The sequence below is a fragment of the Fusarium venenatum genome (assembly GCF_020744135.1).
Source record: "Fusarium venenatum strain MPI-CAGE-CH-0201 chromosome Unknown EDB82scaffold_4, whole genome shotgun sequence".
NCBI lineage: Eukaryota > Fungi > Ascomycota > Sordariomycetes > Hypocreales > Nectriaceae > Fusarium > Fusarium venenatum.
In genome coordinates this window covers 6,933,214-6,958,609 of record NW_027072132.1, presented here as the reverse complement: position 1 = coordinate 6,958,609, position 25,396 = coordinate 6,933,214, and the positions used below count along the sequence as shown (strand labels likewise).

At 47.4% G+C, this 25,396-nt stretch overlaps 12 protein-coding genes and 1 non-coding gene across 13 annotated transcripts; 7 read left to right on the top strand and 6 right to left on the bottom strand.

Annotated features, from left to right (window-relative positions):
• Positions 1-3,043: 3,043 nt before the first annotated feature.
• On the bottom strand, positions 3,044-4,724 carry EDB82DRAFT_353965 (uncharacterized protein). The gene is made up of 3 exons (XM_025725591.2): positions 4,575-4,724; positions 4,214-4,516; positions 3,044-4,158 (listed from the first exon to the last, which is right to left on the bottom strand). The coding sequence occupies exons 1-3, from the start codon at positions 4,653-4,655 to the stop codon at positions 3,376-3,378; spliced, it is 1,167 nt and encodes a 388-aa protein (XP_025594174.2). The 5' UTR covers positions 4,656-4,724; the 3' UTR covers positions 3,044-3,375.
• A 228-nt stretch (positions 4,725-4,952) lies between these two features.
• On the top strand, positions 4,953-6,229 carry EDB82DRAFT_517998 (chaperonin 10-like protein). Its single transcript, XM_025725590.2, has one exon. It carries the CDS (start codon positions 5,093-5,095, stop codon positions 6,194-6,196), a length of 1,104 nt encoding a protein of 367 aa, XP_025594173.1. The 5' UTR covers positions 4,953-5,092; the 3' UTR covers positions 6,197-6,229.
• Positions 6,230-7,046: 817 nt separating this feature from the next.
• EDB82DRAFT_353960 (general substrate transporter) lies at positions 7,047-9,209 on the top strand. The gene is made up of 2 exons (XM_025725588.2): positions 7,047-7,724; positions 7,783-9,209. The coding sequence occupies exons 1-2, from the start codon at positions 7,480-7,482 to the stop codon at positions 9,158-9,160; spliced, it is 1,623 nt and encodes a 540-aa protein (XP_025594172.2). The 5' UTR covers positions 7,047-7,479; the 3' UTR covers positions 9,161-9,209.
• Positions 9,210-9,482: 273 nt separating this feature from the next.
• Positions 9,483-12,176, top strand: EDB82DRAFT_517990 (uncharacterized protein). Its single transcript, XM_065609026.1, has 6 exons — positions 9,483-10,013; positions 10,151-10,359; positions 10,410-10,464; positions 10,516-10,735; positions 10,787-10,926; positions 10,978-12,176. Exons 1-6 carry the CDS (start codon positions 9,886-9,888, stop codon positions 11,837-11,839), a joined length of 1,614 nt encoding a protein of 537 aa, XP_065463578.1. The 5' UTR covers positions 9,483-9,885; the 3' UTR covers positions 11,840-12,176.
• A 219-nt stretch (positions 12,177-12,395) lies between these two features.
• EDB82DRAFT_453391 (uncharacterized protein) lies at positions 12,396-13,804 on the top strand. The gene has a single exon (XM_025725586.2). The coding sequence runs from the start codon at positions 12,526-12,528 to the stop codon at positions 13,702-13,704; it is 1,179 nt and encodes a 392-aa protein (XP_025594170.1). The 5' UTR covers positions 12,396-12,525; the 3' UTR covers positions 13,705-13,804.
• A 572-nt stretch (positions 13,805-14,376) lies between these two features.
• On the top strand, positions 14,377-14,469 carry EDB82DRAFT_t298. Its single transcript has one exon. It is a non-coding gene; the product is annotated as a tRNA-Phe (tRNA).
• On the bottom strand, positions 14,449-15,271 carry EDB82DRAFT_517987 (uncharacterized protein). Its single transcript, XM_025725584.2, has 2 exons — positions 14,583-15,271; positions 14,449-14,521 (listed from the first exon to the last, which is right to left on the bottom strand). The coding sequence occupies exon 1, from the start codon at positions 15,075-15,077 to the stop codon at positions 14,634-14,636; it is 444 nt and encodes a 147-aa protein (XP_025594168.2). The 5' UTR covers positions 15,078-15,271; the 3' UTR covers positions 14,449-14,521; positions 14,583-14,633.
• A 1,942-nt stretch (positions 15,272-17,213) lies between these two features.
• EDB82DRAFT_353909 (uncharacterized protein) lies at positions 17,214-18,066 on the top strand. Its single transcript, XM_025725582.2, has one exon. It carries the CDS (start codon positions 17,257-17,259, stop codon positions 18,031-18,033), a length of 777 nt encoding a protein of 258 aa, XP_025594166.1. The 5' UTR covers positions 17,214-17,256; the 3' UTR covers positions 18,034-18,066.
• A 34-nt stretch (positions 18,067-18,100) lies between these two features.
• On the bottom strand, positions 18,101-19,713 carry EDB82DRAFT_530813 (uncharacterized protein; the record flags this gene model as incomplete). The annotated part of the gene is made up of 2 exons (XM_025725581.2): positions 18,101-19,405; positions 19,459-19,713. The coding sequence occupies 2 exons, from the start codon at positions 19,711-19,713 to the stop codon at positions 18,101-18,103; spliced, it is 1,560 nt and encodes a 519-aa protein (XP_025594165.2).
• Positions 19,714-20,383: 670 nt separating this feature from the next.
• EDB82DRAFT_562948 (uncharacterized protein) lies at positions 20,384-21,613 on the bottom strand (the record flags this gene model as incomplete). The annotated part of the gene is made up of 2 exons (XM_065609771.1): positions 20,384-21,115; positions 21,164-21,613. 2 exons carry the CDS (start codon positions 21,611-21,613, stop codon positions 20,543-20,545), a joined length of 1,023 nt encoding a protein of 340 aa, XP_065463577.1. The 3' UTR covers positions 20,384-20,542.
• A 188-nt stretch (positions 21,614-21,801) lies between these two features.
• Positions 21,802-23,480, bottom strand: EDB82DRAFT_353903 (CoA-transferase family III domain-containing protein). Its single transcript, XM_025725579.2, has one exon. The coding sequence runs from the start codon at positions 23,399-23,401 to the stop codon at positions 21,929-21,931; it is 1,473 nt and encodes a 490-aa protein (XP_025594163.1). The 5' UTR covers positions 23,402-23,480; the 3' UTR covers positions 21,802-21,928.
• Positions 23,481-23,565: 85 nt separating this feature from the next.
• EDB82DRAFT_562946 (uncharacterized protein) lies at positions 23,566-24,465 on the top strand (the record flags this gene model as incomplete). The annotated part of the gene is made up of 2 exons (XM_025725577.2): positions 23,566-24,124; positions 24,177-24,465. Exons 1-2 carry the CDS (start codon positions 23,838-23,840, stop codon positions 24,463-24,465), a joined length of 576 nt encoding a protein of 191 aa, XP_025594162.1. The 5' UTR covers positions 23,566-23,837.
• A 23-nt stretch (positions 24,466-24,488) lies between these two features.
• On the bottom strand, positions 24,489-25,242 carry EDB82DRAFT_530809 (major facilitator superfamily domain-containing protein; the record flags this gene model as incomplete). Its single annotated transcript, XM_025725575.1, has 2 exons — positions 24,489-25,071; positions 25,121-25,242. 2 exons carry the CDS (start codon positions 25,240-25,242, stop codon positions 24,489-24,491), a joined length of 705 nt encoding a protein of 234 aa, XP_025594160.1.
• Positions 25,243-25,396: the final 154 nt, after the last annotated feature.

The following is a 25,396-nucleotide window of genomic DNA, read 5'->3' as shown; positions in this document are numbered from 1 at the left end:
ATAGCTGATACAGACTATTTGCTTGGCATGAAATAAAGATATCATGACAGAGATAATGATATTGAAGTCGAAAGAATTTGATGAAAAAGCCAAGCAAGAGATGGATGAATTAATGTGTGAGAGACAAGACGAACCCCCATCAACCCTCCAGAAACGCGCTTCCCCACAATGCCCTGACCCCAAAGTTTGTCCGTTATTCTTCAGCGTTCAAGCTTATTTTTACAGAGAGAGCGAGTGACGCAGGCGAGAAAGGTGTGGCAGTCAACTAGTTTAGTTTGGGCTAACATACACCTAGTTAGGTATCATTAAATAATGGGCATCAATGGCCCTTTTTCCCCTCATTTTCTATCTGTCAGAATGAGCTGAGCGGAATGTTTCGCCGATAACTAAAGTACGGCATTGATGACCGGTAATTGCCGGACTGTCACAAACGGCTGAGATCGGGCGTGGCACCGACTACACTGGGCTTGTTTTTTTAACGAAGCTAGATAAATGTTGGTGTTTAGAAGGAATCATTCCGTCCTTCATTCTGTCATGTGCATTTCGTATGTCTCCTTTCTTCAAAATGTTGGATTGTGACTGCTTCGGTATCTCGGTCAATTTCGACGCGTTCATCTCACAACTCCAACCATAACTCCAAGCCACCAACGCCATGTTTGGGGTTAAAGCCCCCAATCTTTCATGCCCATCTAAGATCAGATTGGATCAGCCAAGTAATCTTGCCCAGGTTCCTTCACCTCCTGCAGTGTCCAACATGCACGTCCTTCCAGTCTCGGTACGCGTCAAACTTGTTTTGAGCATGGATTTGCATTCTCTTCGGTGATTCCCCCCTTTTTGGGGTTACTGTGACATTGGTTACGGTGGATCGTGCACACTCCCCGCATTCCGGGGAATAGGCCGTGTCACGATGATCCTTGCAGACTTGAAGGCCTGAATCTTCATCTTTTTATCTTTTGACATTGTACGCGACCCGGGAGACTGGATCGTGAGGAGTATCACATGGCAAGCCGTTCATTCACTAGGGTCTTGAGAAGCGCGTTGTAAACATGGGTTTGGGTGTAGACCGTGCATAGACTTTTGATGAATAATACCTTCGGGGTTTCTATACCCGAGATGTCAACGGCGGTGTCCAGGGACACTACTAGGATGTGAATTCTGAAAGCTGTCACTTCAGTACGCGCATACGGTTGTCGGGTCATCAACGTAGCCGCATCGCCCTGGAGAGAGACCCTTGAGCATCGGAGGATACTGGCAGCTTGGACCAGATGCACGCAGGCACGGTATACGGAGAACAGTAACATCCGCTGCATATAGACAAGGGGGTATCGTGGCTTTAGAGATGTCAATATGGAGTTTTGCTTACTTAGAGATGAATGTGTGTGTACGACGAGAGCCAACAACAAACGGCTTCAGGGCAGTTCAAGTAAACTAACTCGGTAATAAGTACCAAGTAATTCATCTCATCTACAGTGTCAAAACAACTTGCAGCCCTCAGTATATCACTCACTACCTTGACAGCCAAATTGACAGTATCTACAAAGACTTGGCGTTAGATCTCTTACTGCGAGAGCGACGGCACAGCGGATACTTCTTACTTGTCTATCCTGCACTGCAACCCCTCTGATCGACAAAAGATTCCCCAGACTCACCAGTCACCAACTGCTCTGCCCCAATCCATGGTTTTGAAGGGATGAATCGGTTAAAGGGCAGGATCCTCTACCTCGTGTATGTATGTGTCCCTGTTGTGGAGGTCTTCCTATGCGGCCCAATAGTAGAACGAGCGCTGCGGCACAGTTTTAAAACAGTGGGATATGGCGCCGTGGACAAAGGCCAAGAGGTTGAGACGCTGTTTACTTTGTCTAGAGTAATCTAAGATGCCAAATTGTAGCTATCGCATTGTCTTGCGTGTATCGATCACGATGCACACAATGGGGTTGATGGCCCAACTAGAACAAAGACTCACAGAATAGTACTATATATATAATCAAGCCAGCACTTCAAACCTTGATCACTATGATAACTTCAAATCTATTAATTGCTACTATGCACTGAACACCGAAGTGAGTTTTGGAAAATGGAATTCAAACTACATACAGTGGTAAATAACTATCATTGTTCAAGCGTCTAGGGTAATTGACGGGACATGAAGCACGTGACCTCGATCCCTCAGCATTCTCGTCTACTCTCTGCCACCTGATGTAATGAATGGCGTGTGTGCTGCTGCGACTGCGATGTGCTTTCAAACGCACGCAACCAGTTGCTACTCCTTGCTTGCATTGGTTCAAAGGCCTTTCACAAAATGTTTATTATATCAGAACGGCCCACGTCAGTTGCGCGACAACTCCAGCCCTCCTTCTTCTCTCCGCGACATGGCTGAAAGCGCGACCAGCAACACCCACACCTACTACGCGAGCATCTTTGTCTACCGTCTGCCAACTTCTTTGACTGTCCAAGCGGCTGAGCATTAGCCCGCCGTCTTACCCCAACCCCGAACACCGACGCGCGAGCGACTCGCGCCTTCAAATATCTTGCCTTTCGCTTGACTACATCAAAGCCTAAAGCCTTCCTCAGCGCCATGTCTCCGTCGTCCGATCGCGTCCAAATCCTCCAGTTGCGAGCCAGCCGTACTCCATGCAATGGTGCTTGTCCTCGTTCAATCATCCTCGACCGACTCATCACAATGCGAACCCAACGAAGCTTACAGCTATCCATTATCCAGCGGCCGATACTTTGAACACATCCCTTGCGCGTTGATCAATACCGTATGGGAACGAACGCACATGAACAATTGGTGACCGTTGGTCGGTGCAGACCAGACGCGTCGTAGCAAATCCGAAAAGGAGAGACAACCGCTGCTGCTATGTGTCCCCTTCCATCCTTCACACGCCCACTGGTGAACACGTCCATTTGCTGGTCTGCGACTGGACAATTTGTCTCTTGTGACGCGCTTTGCTGTGCCGGAATGAGCTTTCTCAAGCTCTGGTCTCACTAATGGTCGTTCTGCCTCCGTCCTTCTCGTGCCGATTGATTCCTGATGACAAATGCCTTGTGATCCCAGCGATTCTGCATTACAGCCATACATCTCGTTTCCGAAATGAGTGTACTACTCGCCGTCGCGATGCTCCAGTCCATTCGCGTCACCTTTGATGCAGTCCCAGTGAATCACTGCCGACGTCAGATGTGACTGCCAATGTTTGAAGTCGTATGCGCTGCATAGTACCATGACCCTATGGTCATCGTTCCCTGACTCTCGTGCGAGATACCAGACCTTCTTTTTGCCATTCGATGTGTCGCCATGCCACCCATCGGCGACATTGTCCTTCCGCGTACAACTGTAGTCGTCCCACCAAGTGTTAGAGGAACCGAGCAACATCCTCATACCATGACCAACTCCTCATTCTGAAGTAGCGCATTAACCACCACATCGTCTCCGTGATACAGCTGTACATACATCCGAATGGCCGGACACTCCACTCTGGCTCTCAACTCAATCCACCAAATGCTCCGTCCCGCCTTGCGGTACCACAAATACAGCAGCAGCAAAGCGACAGGGTCTTTCTCAAGAAGTAATGTTTTGAACACCCCATCAAGACTATGTGTGAATAGCTGCGTGTGACCCGTGGTGACTTCACTGTCCGGTAGATTGAGCACACGAGACACAGCATGCGCGGCGATGAAGTACGGGTTGTCATCCGCCGTCGATTGATCATGCAAAAGACAAACCTCAGCTAACAGCTCTGGTATACCGTGGATCCCGACTTCTGGCAAGGGTGATTGCATCTGATCGAACGTTGCCGCCATGACGTGAAAGACACTGTCCTTTCGGTGCGGCTCTACCAGTTGCCATAGCGACATCTTTCCATTGATCATCTGTATCCATTCCAAGTCATTTCTTGTAGATGGATTCAACGGCCAAGAATCTTCAGGCCTGTATGCATCGGGAGATGAGAATGTGAGAACAGCCAAGGCGGCCGCGGTGCCCCAGATAGGGTCTTTGTCTCTTTTCTTGAGTGGTTGTCTCAGTTTCTCGTTGAAGAGGGCTGTGCTTTGGGACCAGTGGTAACACTCTTCTAGACTACGCCGGGAGTATGAGTTTGTGTTTAGGAAGCGATCATAGGTAAGAGCCACGGCTAGAGAGGCATGCATCAAACAAGGGTACTGAGAAAGATTAGACTCAGGATACGGGAGCACACAGTGACTTGGGTTGACTTACAGTAAAGGCCAGCTTGAAGAGATCTTGGTTTACCTTCAACATGTTGGGATCATCAGGTGTAAGAAGACTCCGCTCGTAGTATCGAGTCGCAAAGTCCTGGCACTTGGAGTTTAGCTGATACTTTGTGAACTCATCGGATGTCCAGACAGGGTTTGGTATCGAATGTCTAAGTGCAGGTTTGTATCGGACGAGAGACTTTCCAGTGTCGGATGTCACTGCTTGTAGGTCTGGGACATTAAATCCGAAGTTACATAGTACACCAAAAGAAGCACACATTTTGCAATTGGGTTTAGTCTCGTCGCACTATGGACAAAGTCAGATCTCCCGCGCGAAGATGCGTCTAGACAGGGGCAGTTCGGACCTTGACCTTCCTCAATTTACAGTTCCGGCAGCCATGTCTTGACCTCCGGACCGGTCTAGACTTTGTTAAATCCGATGGCATGCTTGAATGATGCGTTGCTTGATAATATTGAGGCCTTTATTGAGAGAAGTTTGAGTAGAGAGATGTAAGTAAGCTGCAGGAAGTGGAGAAGATGATATTCCTTGTTCGATACGCTAACCTCGCCTCGCCTAACGACCCGAGGTGCTAACCATTTTACGCATACAATAAGTGTTGATTGGCTGATCGGACTTCGGAAAACTGGACCCCCGAGGGGATTAGAAAGGCTGAGTGTAGGAAGCAAAAGAGACGAAATTAGTAGGTCAGTTTGTGTCACAAATACCTACTCGCTTGATCATTCATTTTTGTAACCTCAAGAATCGAGGTCAACGTTTCTACTGTAGATAACTCAATGGTTTACAGATATAAAGAGGACAGGTTCTGCCTCTTCTTACGCATACCCAGAATCAACCACACATTCCTCATCTACACTTATCACAATGTCTACCCATCTCGCTGCCGTCCTGAAAGGCAAAGGCCAAAACTTTGAGATCGAATCTCGCCCCACACCAAAGCCAGGACCAAATGAACTCCTCGTCGCTGTCAAGTCTGTCGCGTTCAACCCGGCCGACACTTTCATGCGCAGCCAAGGTTTCTTCATCACCGAGTATCCTACTGTTACCGGCTTCGACATGGCAGGTGTAGTTCTTGAAGTCGGCGAGAATGTCCCAACTGGCGACGACAAGAGCACACTTTGCTTTCGGCCTGGTGATCGAATCGTTGCTTACTCCGCCTCAGCATGGAGATCCTGCGCGCCAGACTATGGGGCCTTTCAGGAGAAATGTATTGTTCCGTGGCAACATGCCGTAGCTATTCCAGATGAGACCATGTCATGGAACGATGCTGCGACGTTACCCGTGTCTGTGCAGGTACCACTTAGTGCCTGGGATCAAATGGGCATTCCAAGGACAGACGACAAAAAAGTCGGATCAAATGGACCAGTCGAGAAGAATCAAGTCTTACTTATCTGGGGAGCATCTTCGAGTGTAGGCACAATGGGTGTTCAGTCAGCACGTATAATGTGTCAAGATCCCGACTCTCCTTTTGCAGCTGTTTACGCCACGGCTGGAGCAGACAATCTCGAATACATACGTTCCCTGGGTGCGGACTGTGTGTTTGACTACAAAGACCCTGGAGTTGTGGACGCGATGATTTCCGCGGCTCAAGGCAGTTACCTGGCCATTCGTCATTGCTTCCTCGCCGTTGGAAAGCTTTCCCAGTGCCAGGATGTGCTCAAAGCCTTCGCCAAACCTGGCGACAAGCCAACGAAGATAGTTTCAGCACCTCGTCTTCCGGAAGACGCAAAAGATGTGGAAGGGGTCGAAGTGATGTTCGTGATGCCATCGACTGTAGAAGAGGAAAGACTGGAGGAGTTCCGATACTGGCTGGGCACATGGTTAAGAAACAGACTTACCGAGGGGTCTGTTCGACCAAGCCCTGAGCCAACTGTTATTGGAAAGGGCTTGGAGTTCATCAAAAAGGCGTTGGATAGGATGGCTCAAGGAGTGAGTTGTACAAAGTTGGTGGTGGAAATTAGCGAGTAATTAGACACAGGAAGGATGAGACGAAATTCATAAGCTAGTTCTTGGTATATAGACTAGAGTTTAACGCAATTTATTTTTATGTCAGAGTCTCGAGGTCAACCATTCCGTTAGTCAACGGCTCTTCTAGCGTCCAGCGGAACCCTTGCTTGTTAGCGACAAGAGCTATGGCGGGGCGGATGTGATCCTTTTGTCAGAGATTCTACCCAAACAAGCAATAGTCTCAACTTGTGCTCCATAGAATTGACATTTTGAGTTTGACGATGGAAAAGGTCGCGTGTTGTTTTCGAGGTCAACTGAACTGTTGGTAGTAAACTTCGTTAAGCCATTCAAGCTGTTCTTCACGATGGATTTCCCCGCATCATATCAGCCACGTCCATTCTCATTCAGCAATTAAGTTCTCGTTTACTAGCAATGACGGATAGACTTGCTATTAAGCTTAATTCTTGGCAGTCTGTTGAAAGGGTTGTGTCTGGCACACCAGAAGGTAAAAGACCAATGGTTTTCTAGAAGCTCGTCTCTCAAAGTCAATGCAAAAACGCAAGGAGAAACAGACTGTCATCATCATCACATCAGATTAAAATCGAGATGATCCATCCATCAGCGTTACATTTCTCCGGCCCTGCCCGAAAACAAGACTAACTCATTCCAGAGCAGATCAGCACCTCCTAACAATTTCCAATGCTCGTGATGAGAGTCTTTTAGGTTTAGTTCGTCCCGAGACAATGGTCAATGCACGTCTGGAGGGAAGGAGAAAATCCGGGGATCTGTTCATCTCTCATCCAGAAGCACTTGTCGGACCGACATCTCGGACCGACAAGATCAATTCATGCTGAACCAGACCATTTCGTGGAGCAATATCCATCGTGAGCTTGGTAAAAAACTCATGGTTTGGCCAGAAATTGGGAATCATGTCGGTCCGACACGCTACTCATCTACACTTTGAAGCCATCATGAGACTCAGCTCTTGGCGAGGATGAGCTGACTTCTGAGTCTCTTGCTCGTTGTGTCGATCTCGTCGGTCCGACGACATCGTTCATGGCTGTTTGACTAGACTATTCTTGGCATTTGCCCCCTGGCGTCCCCCAGCTTTGAACCTTGGGAACGTGGAGAGATTTCGCGTTTCTGGGGTTTAGCATAAAGATCCCCAGATTCCCCAGCTTCTTTTGTTTTTTGAGATTCCATCCCCAGAGCACTCTTCACCAAAGACTCCTACCACTTCACCTCTCAAAGAGGATTGTCTCCCTTTTCCCTCATCTTGTTTTGGTCGACACACACATTCCACAATGTCCTCCCTCCCCAAGGACAACTTTGCTCAGGTTGAGCATATCGATCCTGACTCCAAGATGGGTTTCGACGAGGTTGAGAAGCCCGCTGCGCGCGAGGCCAACGACCGCGAACACACTCTTACCCTGCGCGACAGTTTTCGCTTGTATCCCAAGGCCATTGCCTTTTCTCTGCTCTTCTCAACTGCCATCATCATGGAAGGTTACGATCTGAGTCTTCTTGGAAGCTTTTACGGTTATGATGCGTAAGCGATCACTCTCTTGTCCACACTTCGGTACAAAATACTAACTGTTTATGTCCAGGTTCAAGCAAAAGTTTGGTAACGAAGTCGACTCGGAAGGCAACCCCATCATCTCGGCAGATTGGCAAACATATATCCAAGTTGGTGGCATGTGCGGTCAAATCATCGGTCTCTACATCAACGGTTGGGTCTCTGATCACTTTGGTTACAAGAAGACCATGATGGCTTCTCAGATGCTCATGATCGGACTCATCTTCTTCCCCTTCTTCGCCCCCAACCTTCAGGTCCTCCTTGCTGGAAACATTCTCCTCGGTCTTCCATGGGGTATCTTCCAGACTCTCACTCTCGCCTATGCTTCCGATGTCGCTCCCGTTGTTCTACGTCCATACCTTACTGCCTACGTCAACCTATGCTGGGTCATCGGTCAGCTCATCGGTGCTGGAGTGCTTCGAGGTTTCAGTAACATGGGAGGAGACTGGTCATACAGAATTCCTTTCGCTCTGCAGTGGGCTTGGCCTCCCTTCATCATGCTCGGTACCATTTTCGCTCCCGAGTCACCCTGGTGGCTTGTCCGCAAGGAACGCTACGAAGATGCCAAGCGATCCATCCTTTCGCTCGTCACCCAGTGTGAGGTTCCCTTTGACGCTGATGCCCAAGTTGAGCTTCTCAAGGCTACCAACTTGATGGAGAAGGAGAACTCTGCTGGAACCAACTACTGGCACTGCTTCATGCGCAGCGATTTACGACGAACTGAGGTCGCCTCCATCACTTACACCGCCCAGGCCCTTTGCGGTAGCGCTCTCATGGGTTACTCTGTCCAGTTCTACCTCGAAGCCGGTCTCTCCCCTGAGAAGTCCCTTGACTTCAACGTCATCCAGTACTGTGTCGGTGCCGTCGGTGTTGTTCTCTCCTGGTTCTTGATGTCCCGTTTCGGTCGCCGTGATATCTACATCTGCGGTATGGCAGCTCTCTTCTGCATCCTCATCGTCGTCGGTGCCCTTGGATGCGTCAACAAGACCGAAAGCGTCGGCTGGGCCATCGGTAGCTTGCTCATCGTCTACACCTTTGTTTACGACATGACCATCGGACCTATTGCCTACACCATCGTTGCCGAGATCTCATCCACCCGTCTCAAGGCCAAGACCATTGTTTTGGCCCGCAACTTCAGCAACATTGCTGGCCTTGTCACCAACACTCTGATGCCCCGCATGCTTGGCCGAAACTCGTGGAACTGGGGTGCCAAGACTGGTCTCTTCTGGGCAGGCTGGTGTCTCTTGATCTTCATCTGGGCTTTCTTCCGTCTCCCCGAGCCCAAGGATAGAACATATGGTGAGCTCGATCTTCTTTTCGAGCACAAGGTTCCTGCTCGCAAGTTTGCCAAGACCAAGGTTGATCAATTCCCTACATCTGGTTCCACCGAGAAGGTCCAGGAGCAGTAAATAGATTTGGTGGATTGTTTTTAGTTAAAAGCAAAAGACTTGGAATTGTTCTAAATTTAATGAATCCTATAAAGAAACGTGCCCCTTTTAATGTGCCTTGGGAGATGTGATTCCGGTTATTACAGTATAGTTCGGCTTTGGTTATCTGCGTGTTGGGTAACATTGACGCTAGAAAGAGTAAGTCTCCGGATTCACATGCACTGCAAAGCGGAGGAAACTACCGTTAGCGTAGTAGCTAATGACGTCACTACCTACACAAAGAATTGTCTGATTGATCTTTAGATACCAACATGAAGTTGTATCTATATCTAAACATGAACTCAAAGAGGGTGGTAAGTAGTTCTGTACCTACTAAGATAGCTTGTCACTATCTCTCTTAGCATATAGGGTAGCAAAAGAGTCTAAACACTTCAATACTGGACATTGCCAAGGTATAACGGACTGTTATCTCCAGCCAAGCCTTTTAAAATAACCTATGCCGCTGCGCCATAGACATCAAGACATAATTGGTTGAAAGTACGACGGATTTGGCGGGTCCATTCTACCGGCAGAGACCCCTCATTATCTCGTTTAAGAAATTCAGGCATTTCCGGAGTAAATTCCCTCCAGCGTCCCTCATTCTTTTCACACATAAGCACGCATATATCAAAACTGGCCTTTCCTTTTTCTACGGAAATCCTTCTGACATATTCGGAAACTCGGCACGGAAACTAACACAAAACGGGATGATAATTACAGTGGAACAAGAACAATCCGTCAGCCCGACGACCCGAAAATCTCACGCTCGAAGCCGCACAGGGTGCAGCCAATGCAAGAACCGACGTGTGCGATGTGATGAGAAGCGACCTATTTGGTTAGTCAGATATCCTATTCTTAATCTTACAGCGACTGCAAGAAGAATCCTTTCAATGCAAATGATCAAGTGGCGATATCCAATCCTCACCCTATTTTCTCCACTGTTTACAACATCGTCTGATTCTCTAGATACAGCCTCAATTGTGATGCGTCTGGACTATCATGTCACTTCGCAGCTCCAGCCATGCCTCTTCGTGAGCGCCGCAAATCATATCTTCCCGGAGAACAGCAACCATGGGTCGTGGCAGTCAAGCCAGCCCCAGTATCGCCACCTAAGCCTATCAACGTTTGCTTTCCATGCCCCATAGACATGCCGCTGCGGTCAATGGAACTTCTTCACTACTGTGTGTTGAGATATCAATGCTTCACCAAATAACGCTAATCGCTTCTACAGTCCACAAGGCTGGTGGTAATAATGAAGTTGCATTACAGTGTAAACGACAGAACTTGTAAGTTCACAACCAGACTGTCTGGTGGTCCTTCAGAATTAACGTGTGTAGACTGGCATCCAACATCCATCACCCCGACGCGCTGCGTAACACTCTCCTCATCGCTGGCTTTCATTACCTCATAAATGGGAGTCGATTCAGTGACTTCAAGCCGACATTGCTACTCCACAAGATAGAAACAATACGCTCGGTGAATAAATGGATTCAGCTTTCAGATTCAAAAGCATACGCCATGTGCGTACGGCAGATCTCTACTCTGTGTTTTTCCGAGGTACGTCTGCAGTCTTGTTTTACTATCTGATTCCATATTAACCTTTCCTAGTGTTATTTGGGCCATTCCAAAGCTGCTGAAACGCATCTAAATGGGCTGATGAAGTTCTTGGATATTTATTGCCCTCTAGACTTGGCCAACCCAACAGAACCAAGCAACACTACAGAGCTTTCCATTCGATACATCATGCTGTAAGTAACGCTAGTCAAGCATCATTAACAATATTCTGACCGAGTCAACAGTACATATTCTTTTATATCTATCTGCAAAAGCCGTGTCCGGGTCGAATTAGTAGACGTCGGTGATGGCGCAACCCCAGAAGTCATGGCAGCAATGCACGACCGATATAAGTTCGAGGCCGGTGGGATGGACCTAAAATTGAGAAGTATGGAGATGCTTCCTTACTTCTTTGCTCCGTTGTCCTCCATGAGAGGTTTCCGCGATATCGATGCTTCATCAATGATTGAATGTCTCCTGTCTTTGACAGAGGTATTTCAATTGAGAGCACCAGTGGAGGATGAAAGATCGGTGCAGCAAATATTATTGATCGAGAATACTGCTGTCAAGCTGATAATGGCAGCTATAGAGACTCATGTCGAATCCATGCCCGGACAAGGCGATAGGACTCACAAGAAGAAATATGTCAAAGGGTTGGAAGGTTCCTGGTCAGGGCTCTTCATCGCCTCACATCTCTACGTCCATCAAATCCTCGGCCTCTGGACTTTAGATGCAACGCTGGAAGTCAAGTTCCATTCTCATATCCTTGGGTATCTGAGCTGGGATCTCGCTAGAAGCGATAGATGCCTGGAAGAAGGATCTACCATCGCATCAAACTTTTGGTTCTGGAAAGCTTTCGTGGGTGCCTTTAGTCTCGCAAGGCATATCGAAACTGATCACGCAGTGGCGCTGTACCCTCTGCGACGACAGTTTGTCAAGCTTTTATATAACTGGTCTGAATCTGCAGGCATTAAAACGTGGAAAGAAGCTCGAGAGGTTTTAATAGGTATTGTATGGCCCAAGTCAGCATTCATTCATGGGTCTTTGGCAGAGATGATTTGGTATGAAAGTCAAGTCAAGATTCACTCTGAGAGAGAAAGTACATAGATTTCAACCAAATACAGCCTTCATATCGGCACTGGTACGTCTGTCTCTGATTGCTTTCGGAATGATATCTCATGGTGATTTGTTCAGACTGTAGTTCTTTTTGACGATTGTTCACTCTAACACCGTCAGTGCTGTGAGAGGAATAGCATCGCCGACTACAACAACATTCTGAAGGCACCAGTTGTCGAATCTATCTTTAGAACGCCAAAACTTAAAACTTTAAATCATTAGGGTTTCCCAAAAGAAATCTAAATTTCTTTCCACTCAAATAAGAACTTTCAATAGCACATCTGTAGGCAACCATTCACTCAGTGAATAAAGGTCTTTCACGCTGCAACTGTCAACATAGTTCCTTGAATGACTCGCATCAATTTGTCTATCAATACATAAAAGCATTCCTGTCTCCTCAACAGATACCAACTCCCACTTTGTTGTTACAGAAACAAGACAAGCTTTTTGACAGAGTCGAATGATTACATAACCACGCTTACCCCATACGGTACCCATAAAAAACCACTCATCCCCGCTACGCCACTGGAGGGGAGGCGCTAAATCACTTCGACCATCAACACACCACAATAAGCCCAAGCCCACACCACTTCACTTGTCAGCGCAGACCCTCACCCTTCAAACTACACTCAAATCTCACACAATAGTCTCTAACTCTACTATTTCGCGTCTCTAAGATGGTAGCCATACACCCAGTCCATCACCCTGGTGCACCAGTCGACTTGCTCGCCCGTTGCCCCGACCTTCTCATCGTCTCCATCCTTGAAACACTCCCCAAGCATGACCTCTGCAGCGTGTCGCGTCTGAACAAGCGCTACCACGCCCTCGCTGATGCCGTACTGTACAATACAGTGCAATGGCTAAAGCCAGAGCTTCATCTCATCTTCAGCCAATCGTTGAGCCGTCGTCCTCGTCGCGGTTCAGCGATTGAAGAAGTCAAGCTAGCGTATCCAGCGTCAGAGCTCACACGTCTCATCTCTGACACGCTGGAGCCCATGAACAATATTTCTCAAACAATTTCCACAATGTCCAATCTAAAGACCCTTGACATTGCTGTTCCTGTCGGGCTGCTACCCAGTATAGGTAACCTGTTCAATGGTCCCTTCGATCTCGCTTGTCTGCAGTCCTGCACCCTGTTTTACCAGGATGAGGAAGATCAGTACTGGGATCTACAAGAGAATATCCACATATTTACACATCCTACCCTCGAGACGCTTGTCATCAAGAGGGCAAAGCTGGACGACCGGGGCTTTGAACCAATTGAGCGTCCCCACAACACAGCTCTAAAGACACTGCACCTGATAGAATGCGATATTAACGATGATACACTTTCGGATGTTTTGATGTTTCCCGAAGCCTTGAAGGAATTTGTTCTTACCCAAAGAGAAGAACCCGAACCAGAGCTTGATGAAAGTTCGAGTAGCATTCGGGATTATATGATGGCTCTGAAAGAGCAGTGTCATTCATTGGAGACCATCACAATCGATTTCCCCATGTTGGCCAGTGGGAGAGCACTCGCTCTGAGAGAGTTTGTCAATCTCAAGACACTGCGGCTGAATTGGGATTACCAACTCTTTGGAAAGTCGACCAAAAAGCCACGGTTACACTCGGTTGGCTTACCGCCCGAATTAGAGACGCTAGAGTTCTTTAACCCTCTCGGTACCGACGAAGAAGTGACAGACCTACTGGCAAATGCAATCCAGAGTCTTCACATTACCTGCCGGAAAATGAAGGAGTTGATTGTTCTTGTTGAAGAAACAGAGATACCTAAAGTGGTGTTGGAGGCGATCAAGTCACAATCACAGTTACATTTGAGTGTTATTGGCGGAGAAGAAGATAGAGATGACCCTGAATAAGAAGGATTGGATAGATCTGATACACGTTGGATACACGTTATACTGGATAGAACATTTAATCAAGATACCTTTGGAAAATGAATGAACCCGCATCTTGGACAAGAATACATATGCATCACGGCTCCCAATTGCTTGATAAATGGGAAAGAGTTCGATGTGGCTTGGGAATTCCCTACTCCAACCAACAGAACTTCGATCCTAGCTCACGATACCAACCATGAATTCAGACTCACACGATGTGCTGGATAAACAAAGTACGCATCAGCTGCCTGAACTGTCACAACACCGAGCCGCCAGTTAGAGAGAACGAAAAATGTCCTCAAGCATTGGCGACCGGAAAGGGATGCGATCCGAAGACGCGGAGCACGTTCGAAGAAGGTGACGAGTGCACCAAATGCCAGGAGATCCAACGACTCAAAGACGAGGAAACACTAAATAAGGCTAGAGAGATGGGTTTATGAAATGGTTGCTTGCTTTGAAACTCCTGTGGTGGGCAGTAGAAAAGTCACCTTTAGACTATATAAATCAATCAATTAAAGGTAGAGCCTAACTTGCATAAACGACGGGTTAATTTCGTCCTTTTGTCTCCAGCGGTCAAATTACGTGCTCGACACTCACCCAGATCGCTGACAACATAATCAGATCTTGAGAGTATTCAATAATAATTAGTCAGCGGGTTTAGCTCAGTTGGGAGAGCGTCAGACTGAAGTCAAACTTCAATCATTCGATATCTGAAGGTCGTGTGTTCGATCCACACAAACCGCATCTTTTTTGCCACCGTAAAAGAGGGAGGATAGAAGCACAAGGGATAAGATCTGTAGGTCACACGTTACGCCTCTTAGACTAATTTTATTGTTCTATCCTAAGACTCTGCCTAGAAGCTCTTGTAACCTACTGTAGGAACTAAGCAAGATAAGTCATTCTTCTTATCACTGCCCAGAAACCGCATATGCATATGAAAGAGCCCATTGTATGTCAAACGCAAACCGACAAGGTAGCAAATCTACAGTATCGCGAATGATATAGAATATGTCACCGCTTCGAATTGGGCGCCCAGTGTCACAATTGTGAGCAGAGAATGCCTTTGTCGACTTGCAGTCAGAGCAGTCGGGTATCGTGCAGGCGAATGGCGGTGCTTCCCTGCCCCACTGGTGTTGTAGTTCTGCTACCAGGTTATAGGCTTCTTCGAGCTGCAAAATACTGGATTGTCGTCGCCTGTGAGAATTGCAAGGCATCCACACAAAATGGAGTTTGATTCTGGATTTTCCAGTCCTCAGATGAGAACTGTCAAAGATCTCCCGGTTCGTTATCCATTTCAATGCGAACAAGCCAGATGCCCACATTTGACCGAGATTGGGGCTCATAGTGATCATGTTCCAGTACGAATTTGGTGTCCGAAGTTCTTCCTGCAATCGATCCAGACCACACGGGTAGAATGGGTCGGGCGGGGGATGGTAAAAACCAAGAAGTTGCTCTATAAGTTGGAAATTGTAGGGATATCGACTGGCAAGCTCTGCATTTGGGTTGAAAGCAAAGATGTTGTAGGGTGCACTGCCGCCAAAGCCAGTTATGATGCACAGCTTGTTATCGTATTCGTGACATTTCTGTGATTCTGGCGATGGAATTATAGGACGGGCCTTGAGGTCGCTGAATCCTAGAATTATAATTAGTTAAGTACGGATGATGTGGGTGTTGTAGAAGTCCTCTCACTCCGCTGTACTAGATTCTCAATGTCCAAAAGGACTGACCCGAGGTCCAGTTCAACGTGGTTGGCATAGCACTCCAAGCAGGTCTTGGGCATGTGCAGCAGGACTGCGAAATGAATGCTTTTAAGGACCAGACTCTCCTTTGGCGGTACTTGGTCGAGAATCTGTTGGATGAAGTCGAGCTTCTCATCGATCAAACGGCGTGATACTAAATCTTTAGGCGGCTCGTTCTCTTGGATGTGTGCCATGAATGAAATGATGTCGGCTTGTACTGTCGGAGAGCATTGGCTGAAGGATTGCCCAAATTCTATAGAGGCATCAAATGCGCCTAGGGCCACAGGCGGGGAGACGTTCATTTTGAAGAAAGATAAATGGTGGTAGTTGTAAGAGTAAGCTTTGGATTGAAAGAAAGGGAAAACGCAGGCTGGGTACCTAGAAGGGGTCTGGAAATATAGGCTCTCGGGAAGGATCGATGTTGATGAAAGCACATTAGGTATGTATAATTTGATCCAACCAGTCCTTTCAAGGCCAGCGAGTGGTAAAAGAAAATATCCGATCAACGATAGTGAATAGATACTAAGAGAACTAAATAATGACCATAACCTACCTAAGAGTACACTAATATTTTCGTCTAATCATTTCTAGTCCCTGTTGTTTTGCGATCCGTCTCGCTAAACCTCAACATCATTGCAGGTTCCTTCCATCCCTGATCGAACAACATCACCAAGTTACAGGATGTACCTACCCAGTGTTCCATCTGCATGATTCCATTGAAGAGGACCTCCTTTTCTAGCCCTCGATTCTTTCATCAACTTCGCCACCTCTCGGATGCATGAAACTTTGACAAAGACCATCAATACCGCGATTTACTTATCACAACATGGAACAAAACAGTCAACCAAACCAGATTCCTCAAATATTGTCACCTTCCCACTATATGCGCGACGATTCTTATGATGTCGGGGAGCGTAGGCAACTTGTATGTACATCCTCTATGGACTACTAAAGACCGCTAACTTCGAGCTCTAGGCTATCCCAGCCTTTCTATCTTTACTACGAGACGCAAAAGCCGCTACCAGTGCCCAACGTATCTTTGATATCGAAATGTCAAAGATCGACGAAAAAGACGTTCGAGACCTCATCACTGAGATTTTGGAAGAATTTCCCCACAACGTTCTCCGTCCCGGCGAAGAACTGGTTCGACTAGCCTCAGCCCGACGGAAATTGGAACAAAAAGCTGAGATGAAGAGAGAGGCCGAGGAGAAGAGAAAGGACGAAGCTCGGGAGAAACGTCTGAAAAGTATCGAGTGGCTGAGAGACCAATGGGCAGGACGTAGTGGCTCCCTTGAGAGTGACAGTACCGAACCGACACCAGGCTCCAAAGATTCTATCGACGAAGCATGATCTGTTGTTGGTACATGACGACAGAGGCTATACAGTGGAAAACATTGTTAGATGAGCTTTAGAGTAACAAAATAAAGGGCTAAAGAAACCTAGTCTAAATGTCATGGCCTAAAGATTTCGTCTCTTATGATCTCAACAGCCAGCAGCCATGATTTCTGATACCTTGAGGCAAAGTTACTCGCTACCGTCGTCGTTGAGCTAAACTTGGTATGTGGTCACGAGACCTCAGAGTTCAAGCTCAAAGTTGAATTGCCATTAGTCGCTACGCATATCGATTAACCTTTTAGTGCTTTATAACCAATCAGGTCATCCAAATCAACACGTGGGTCGCCCTACAGCCCAGATCTGACATGGTCTTGGCAAAACTAGCAACATATTTAAGTATTGTCCACCCTTAAAATTAATTCCTCATCCCTTTCAAAATCTTTGCAAGACTCGCAAAATGGGGAAATACATGGAATTTATCGTGGAATCGGTTGTAGCCTCTGTCAAGGCGCAACCCTATGTCTGGTGTGCAGCTACTCTCACTTTTCTCATCGGCGTCCAATTAGCCCTGGCGGCCTCTATTGCCCACGGAGATGAAGCCACTGTCCGAAGACAGCTCACCTCTCTCGAGAGAATCGACATCGACAAGTCACAACAATCTGGAGTCAAGAGACAATTGACAATCGTTAGCCCTGTTGCATCATGCGCCCCTGCCAAAATCGACACAGACGCTCACCCAGACGCTCACATCACATACAACAACTGCTACATGCTAGCCCTTCAAACCCCCGAGAAGGATGTCCAAGGCCACACCATCTGGAAGTCTCTTACCCAACAAGACAAGCCCTATGTCTCAAAAGTCAAGACCGAGATCTGGATCCCGAAACCCGATGCCGACAAGAACGACCCATTGGTTCAATCCGGCGGATGCATCATCATGTCATTCCCCGATCCCAGTATCCCAAGTTGGCTGAACATTGCAGCAGGGTACTTGGGCAATTCTGTCACGACTCCGCAGGTGGCTTGCATCTTACCTCTGGAACCCACGAAAGAGGAGCTTGAGGAACACAAAATCAAGATGAGACCTTTCAAGATTGACGGAGAAGATGGGAAGGGTCTGGACATGGAGACTTTGCCTGCCGTGTCTGATATCCTATCCAGAATGAAGCTGTTTCTTGGTATCCAGGATAAGCAAGGAGTTCCTCAGGGAGTCACCATTTTTAAGCACGCTTAGTCAAAAGCTCTATAGAGCGAGAGCATCACAATCAGATCAATAAAAAGTTCTGTTTCCATCACGATACTTACGTTGGCTGCCGCCGGCAAGATTCGGTGCTCAATCTTGCTAATTCTCCGTCGAATTTGACCCATGCCTTTTGAAGAAAACATCCATCAAGCCAATAATTATCTCCATGATCCTTTCCCTTGATCATCATGACGTTCTTCGACATGAAACTCTCCTTGGCAGGCGCAACAGAAAGCTGAATCATTCGGCCCTTTGCATTCTTCCTCTTCTCACTCTTATCCCCAACCCGAAGGACAGCTGTACTAAAGTCTGCTGCTTGCGTCAACTCCGCCTTGGTCCAGTTGGTGATGATAATCAAGAGCATATTAGGTTCGCCAAAGAGAATAGTGTCTAAGCCGTTTTGGCTTTCGGCAATCGCACTCCTTAGGTAAGCCCGGATTTGTGATTTTGTTGTCTGTTGGATCAAATGCTTGCGGTTTGCTAGGGCGATGGGACCAAGAGGACCTCGGGCCATGGTGGGGGAAACAAAGGTGAATTCGCAAAGGGCTAGGTTCTGAAGGTATACGCCTGTGGCGTGTTTCATTGAATCAAATCGGTACCTTAGATTGACTGCGTTGAGGATTGAAACTGGAAGTTGACGTGGATCCGATGAGGCAACCATTTTTGCTGTCCATGCCGATAAAACATCCCCTTCGCTTATGAACGGCTCCTCATCTCCATTGCGTCCCTCTGTAAGGGTCAAAGTTTCTAATGCCTCTTGTCGCAATCGAGAAACGGCTGCTTTTGGGAGGAATATCGTACGTGACTCGGGTTTACCGTACCAAATCAATTCCCAGAGGAAGCGCATGACAAAAACAAACATTTTGAGCCCTTTGATGCGCTTGGGAGCAATTTCTAACTCTTCTTGGATAAAACCTTCGGAAGGATCTTCCGTGCGGCCTTCTGCTATGTCACAAGTGACATCCTTTCGTGCACCAAACACAGGCGAAACTTCAGACTCGCGGCCTGCAAGCACCAGTGACCAGTTTTGTAGCAAGGCCTGCAAACCACCGGCATCCATGAGCATGTGTGAGAGCACCAAAGTGACAAGAGTTGCATTTTTGAAAGATACAATGTTGAGAGCCATTTGTGGTTTGTTGCCTACCAGAAGATCCCAGCCATTCACGGCGTTGTCTGGTGCGGTAGCGAGATCCTTGAACTCGTACCCTCCTGGATGAAGACTGGGCTGTTCTCCTGCCTGAGGGAATTTTCGACCTATTGGATGATTCTCAATCTTCATATCGAAATGCCGTTGCGAGTACTGAAAAGGTGGCCGTTCTTCAGTAAACGTCTTGGGAACATGGAACTCCGCCTTGCCATTGGCCTTTTCAATATTCAAGTCAGATAGGAACAATGCGACTTTTACACATCACTCACATTGATCCTATAGCGACCGCCCAATTTTCTCCAATCTCCAATTTCAAGGAGTGTCACAAGCGAAGTACGTAGTTTGTCAGTGTCGAGTACATCGTTGAAATGGAACGTCCAATGCAAAATCATGTCGCGCTGAGCTTTTGTATCGTCTAGTAACGTTGCCGGATAGATATCATCATCATCATCATCATCATCATCATCATCATCATCATCATCAAATATCGAGGACTGGTGATCTTTTGTACGGAGACCGAACATTCTTCTTATAGTGTTCATCGTTTGTCTCTGTCGAGGCCTTCGCAAATCTCTACTAAGAGGAGAAGTACAAATGCTCCAGGGAGATCGATCCAGGCTGGCGAATCTTGTTGGGTCCTACGGCTTTTAAAGAGTCCTGCGGATACCTTGCCCTTGCATAGTCCTTACACGCTGCGCCACTTTTTCTTTTACTCTCAGGGTCGCAATAATGGAATGCGAGAAATAAGTAATCGAATCAGAATGTAATTTTCTGAATCTCATCTAAGCACTAACACCAATTAATGGAAAAAGGGCTACCTCTGTTGATCAGTAATTGCTTACTACAGAATCTATCTGTTACACAGGGGTGCGGAAGCCCTGGTTAAAGATGTTAGTAAATGATCCCATGATTATACGTCTTATGATCTCATGATGCGTGAAGCGAGGCAGGGTTCCGGCTATCCGGATGTACCCAATCCTTTCCACCTCCATGAAGCCCACAACGTTCCGGATAATATTACGGCACGCGCGGGGCAAGGGACCAATAATTTCCTGTGAGAGTTTCTACCAAAACAGAGTTACGACTTGTCACAAGGCAGTCTCCAAGCACATTACTATGCGGATATCATGTACTAAGAAGATGAAGACCAAAAGAAAAAGAACAAACATAAAAACGGAGTATTGACTTCATAAGCTTCAGTATATATATTAATCATATGAGTATAACGTGATATTATACAAGAGAAAGAAATTTGGTATGAGAAGGCCTCAAGAAAGAAGTGCGTGTCGTCAATATTTGACATCTCGCGATGTTGTTTATTTCCCACGTCCCCGACATATAATAGCACTGGGACTAGGGTACACCACAGTTTCTTGAGCCTGAACTGCCAAAATCCGAATGATCTTCGAACCAGGCATATTCCGAAAGCGTGCAAACCGAGCCTGGATACCCCCTGGCAAGTCTGTCTACCGCCCATGATAAGCACGTTGGATCAATCGAGCAAGCTCGAGCACAAAGAAGTTCCGACGTTGTCTGCCTAAAAACTCTATAGTCACGAGAAACTCCATTATCCCATGTGTTTATCTGGCCATTGCAAGGCTCCAGTTGTGGCTTGAAGAAGTCGGAGGAGCAGCTTCGGGTACCTGCAAGCATGATTCCCTGCCCTTGGGAAGCATCTGCTTGGGGAGTAAAGATATCGGCGAAGTAGTTGGAGAACGTGTTACAGGTTTGCGTAGATCCATCGTACTGCCAAACCTCGCATTGGCCGTCCTTCATGCATAGCTGAGCACATTGAAGCTCGAGCTTGACACTCGGAACTTGCTCAGTCGGGGTTTCTGCAATGTATCCAAAGCCAATATTGTCGTTGCATGAGTCGTAGTTGCGAGGGGAGCAGTTACGGGAACCAATGAGGTTGCTGTCCTCGTTCTTGGGAGTGCCGATAACATCGAAGGTCTCTCAGTAAAGTTGGCAAACTCCCTCGGTCTGGAAGAACCAGGTGTTGCAATCTTGGTCGCTGGAGCACGCTTCCCAACAATCCGCCTCGTTTGCGGCATCGGTAGAGGTGTAACCGCGGTGGGAGGCAGTACCTCGATAGATCTGGTTTCCGCATGGCGTGTCTACGGCAGTGGCCGTACCCTCAGTGGCAATCGAAGTAAGGTCGGTTGTGGATACTTCGATAGTGCCCGAGGACATAGAGAGACTCTCGCTCTGAGCCAAGGGGGCAGACTCGGTAGCCAGTCCCGTCTCGGAGCTGTCGGTCAAGGTACTAGTCCAAGTGACAAGAGATGTGGAGCCAGACATAGCCAGCTCCATTGTCGAAGAAGAAACTGCCCCTGAGGAAGAATGAGGCTTGCAAGGCCCGGCGTTGACAGCCGTGATGCTGATGCCCATCATTGTGGTTACGATCCGCTTCGGATTGAACATGATGGAAATACAGAAAGGAGCGTGGGTATCCAAAGGATAGTGTAAAGAACGACTAGTCTAAAAAAGAAGAAAATAGACAGGAATAAGAGGAAGTCAGGTTTATTTTGTATCAATCTCCAGAATTTATGTGGCTTTGCGGCTGAGAGGTCTGGACCGCGACATGCTATAGGTCCGCTAACCGTCAATAATCAGGAGAACTATTATTAGACCAGAACAAATAAATAGGCATGGCCCGTAGTTGATAATTGCAATGAAGCAATGGTAATTTGTCGGTGACTATCGATATTCCAGATTACAAACAGTCCATCTCTGTACCTAGCCCCACGTTGGACTGTCAGACCCCAATGGCTTGGGCATCCGATCCCAACCAACCTGTACACCCTCAATTGACGCGCTGTGCTTTATCGACTTCATTATGCCGAATGCCGTATTCCCAGTTTCAAAGTATTCTTCAGGGACATCTTCCGGTCTCTTATAATCTTTAGCATCGAAGCCGCTCGAACCAGGATACTGCCCCAGGCTCCTCAAATATTTCATCATGCCTGCCAATGACACGTCTACTCTCCACGAGCCACCTTTAATAGCCCGATGATAGACAGCAGCCATCACTCCGACTGCGAGCATATATCCGCCTGAATGATCCAAAGCTTGGCACGGCAATGGACGAGCAGCCTCTTCTTGCCCCGCATGTTCAGCTTCAGAAACGTTCATCCCAGAACATGTTTGGACCATTGAGTCAAACCCTCGACGGCCTGACCAGGGACCATCAGGGCCGAAAGCTGACATATTGGCCACAATGATATCTGGGTTGATCTTGATCAACTCTTCCTGTGATAAACCGTACGACGCCAGACTTCCAGGCCTGTAACCTTGAACGAACACATCGCAGTCTCGGAGTAAGTCCAGGAGCTTCTTGTGATCATTGGCGTTGTGTATGTCGAGCTGAACCGTCTTTTTTCCGCGACTAAACTCCCGATCGAGGACAGGAAGATCTGGCAAGTTGGGAGAGGTGACCCATATAACGTCAGCGCCGTGGGCTGCGAGGCTCTTACCGCATAAAGGTGCTGCAATAACTCGACTCATTTCAACTACGCGGAGACCTTGGAGGCACTTGGTGTTTTCAGGTTCCATGGCTCTGGGTATGGAGCTGGGCCAAGATTGTGAGACTTGCTTAATGGCGATGGGGAAGTTGCGGACAGCTCTAGACTGTGGAAGCTGTTCCCACTGTTCATATGAACGTAAGGCGTATACAGCGGTCTCTCCCTCTACAGTCGCACAGTTCTCCAAGTCGATAGCAGCCCATTTAGCTGTTTTCTCAGATACTTGCTGTTTGTTTGCACCAATTGGAAGTCTCAATAGCTTGAGCGTACCCTGGACATGGTTGGAGAACGAGTCATGAATGCGAACATAACCATCTGATGTCTTGTGCAATCCACCTATGGTTCCCCGGGCTGGAGTGGGTTGACCATTAATCGTATATAGTCTTTCAGATGTGTACTCGATTGCGGCGTGCTTGAGAGGGACTGTAACTTGAGGAACAGGAATTCTGTTGCGATGGGCGTGAATTTGGGCAGCTGTCAAAGCAGACAGTGCAATAGAGGCTTGTGCTAGAATCCCGATTTTGAATGATGAAGGTAAAGCTGGGCCTTCGACTCCTGGGAGTTTGACTGATGACAGTGCAGCTTCAGGGAGATCAAGACCTATCCAAATATCGTGTACAACATCCCGAGCTGTCATATGTTCACGATTAATAATATCAGAGCCACTGGCATCCTCGGGTTCTGCCATGATTGATAAAATAAATGATTGACGATATTGACCTCAAATTGTTCAAGTTCGGCTATGTTGAAGCCGTAATAAACCCCGCATACCGAGTGATGAACGTTGGGTCGTTGATAGAATGGTAACTACCTCGGCAATATCTCGGTACTCAAATAAATCGACCGACCACCCAGGAATTAACATAACACGAGCAGTCCAAGATGTTTTGTTGAAACAAAATGAATAGCAAATGATTGATGGAATTATTTCGTCACGTATGGAAAACTGATTATTTTGGTCGATGATGCACGGGCCTCGGACGCTCTTTCTGCAACAACTCTTGCCCAAGCTTGGTCTCATCTCCAGGGTGACAGAATAAACCAAAACTCGGACATCAACACCAACAAACTTGAACCAGACCATAATCACTGCGACTGTCCGCACGGCACAAACAGTTTCCATTATGGCCGAAATAAAGCCCGGTTGCCAGTGCGTTAATAGACTGATTGTCGAAAACCCTTGGTTCTGCAAGAATCCTCTCTTTTGGACCGCCCAGCACCTTGAGCTCATCAAGATCCGCTTCCGACGCATCGATGCCCTCCCCGAAATTCGAGAGTATTATGAAGTCAAGGAAGATGACCCTCTTTACCAGTTGGCTCAGAGCTTCGCAAAGAGCATTACTTCTGGATCTAAGAGCGCTGCCTTTGCCAAAATTCTTCATCTAATGGACACCAAACTGTCGCATTTTCCGTATGGGTGCCTTTTTACCTTGCCAATCTATGCTAATTGTCCTGGTGTCTAGCCAAGAAAAAGCCGTCTTCATGTTTGACACCAAAGACGTTCACGTCTCGGACTGTTACATCTACCATTATGGCTCTCCCGCTCTGTGCGAGGTTCCCATCGTTGGCTACTTTCACTACGACGACGTGAAATGGGCGCGCCTCAAGAAAATCCGCCCTCAAAGTAACCCCGGCGACGGCGGAAACCCCCCTATGGCTCGAGTCTGTCGTATCCGACTTCGCAAAGTCATTCCCACTGAGTGGTCCGAGGATCCCTACCTCGTCGGTCTGATTCTATCCCTAGCCCAGTAGCAATGGAGCAAGGAGCGACACCCCTATGTCAGAAACTTTCCTGCACGTGATAACCTTTGTATTTTAAACACTTGAATAACCTTGCTCGTTAGGTTCGACTGCTTGTTTCTACCGAGCACGACCCCATGACCGCCCACGTCTTTACTGCTGACATCGGCCGCAATCAACGATCCCGTCGCAGTGGCGAAATAATTTCCGAAATAGAAAATGGCCGTCCGTAACGCCAATTCCTTCTCTCTGTAAAACATGGCAAGCATATACTGTGCACCAGGAATGAACCCAGCCTCGAAGAACCCAAGCAGAAATCGGGTGGCAAAGAACGTATGCACATTAGTGACCCAAGCTTGTGTCAAGGCGATGGTTCCCCAAATAAGGACTTGGCCTGTCAGCCAGATTGGTGCGCCGAGCTTTTGTAGAATGATGTTGGAAGGAATTTCGGCGATGATGATACCGACCATCATTAGTTGATCTCCGAGGTTGACGTCGTCTTTGGTAATGTTCAGGTCGGTTGTGAGTGTGTCGGTTAGCGCGTTGCTAATGTTGCTACGATCGAGCTGTAACGCATAGAATCCCAGTACTAGAAGAGGCATGAGAATCATGTCCAGTCTTGTAACGTCAGTAGAGGTCGTTGAAACACTGGACATATGAGACTTACTTCCTGACTGCCGCCTTTTCTTCGGCATCTGTCCAAGTAGGTTCGGGAACATTAGACATCGTAGCATTGTCAATGTTATGACCCTCTTTGGAGTCTTGACTAGAGTCAAACTTGAGAGACATGATGTTCTTGCGTCGGACGAGTTGGAATAATTCCAGGAGCTGATGTCGTTGTCAGTCACTGAAGACTTGGTGTCGCCTTTATAACATCCCATCACCACCAAGACGATTCTCAAACTTGATTAGGAATGATAGCTGGACATGTCAGCTCGCCATT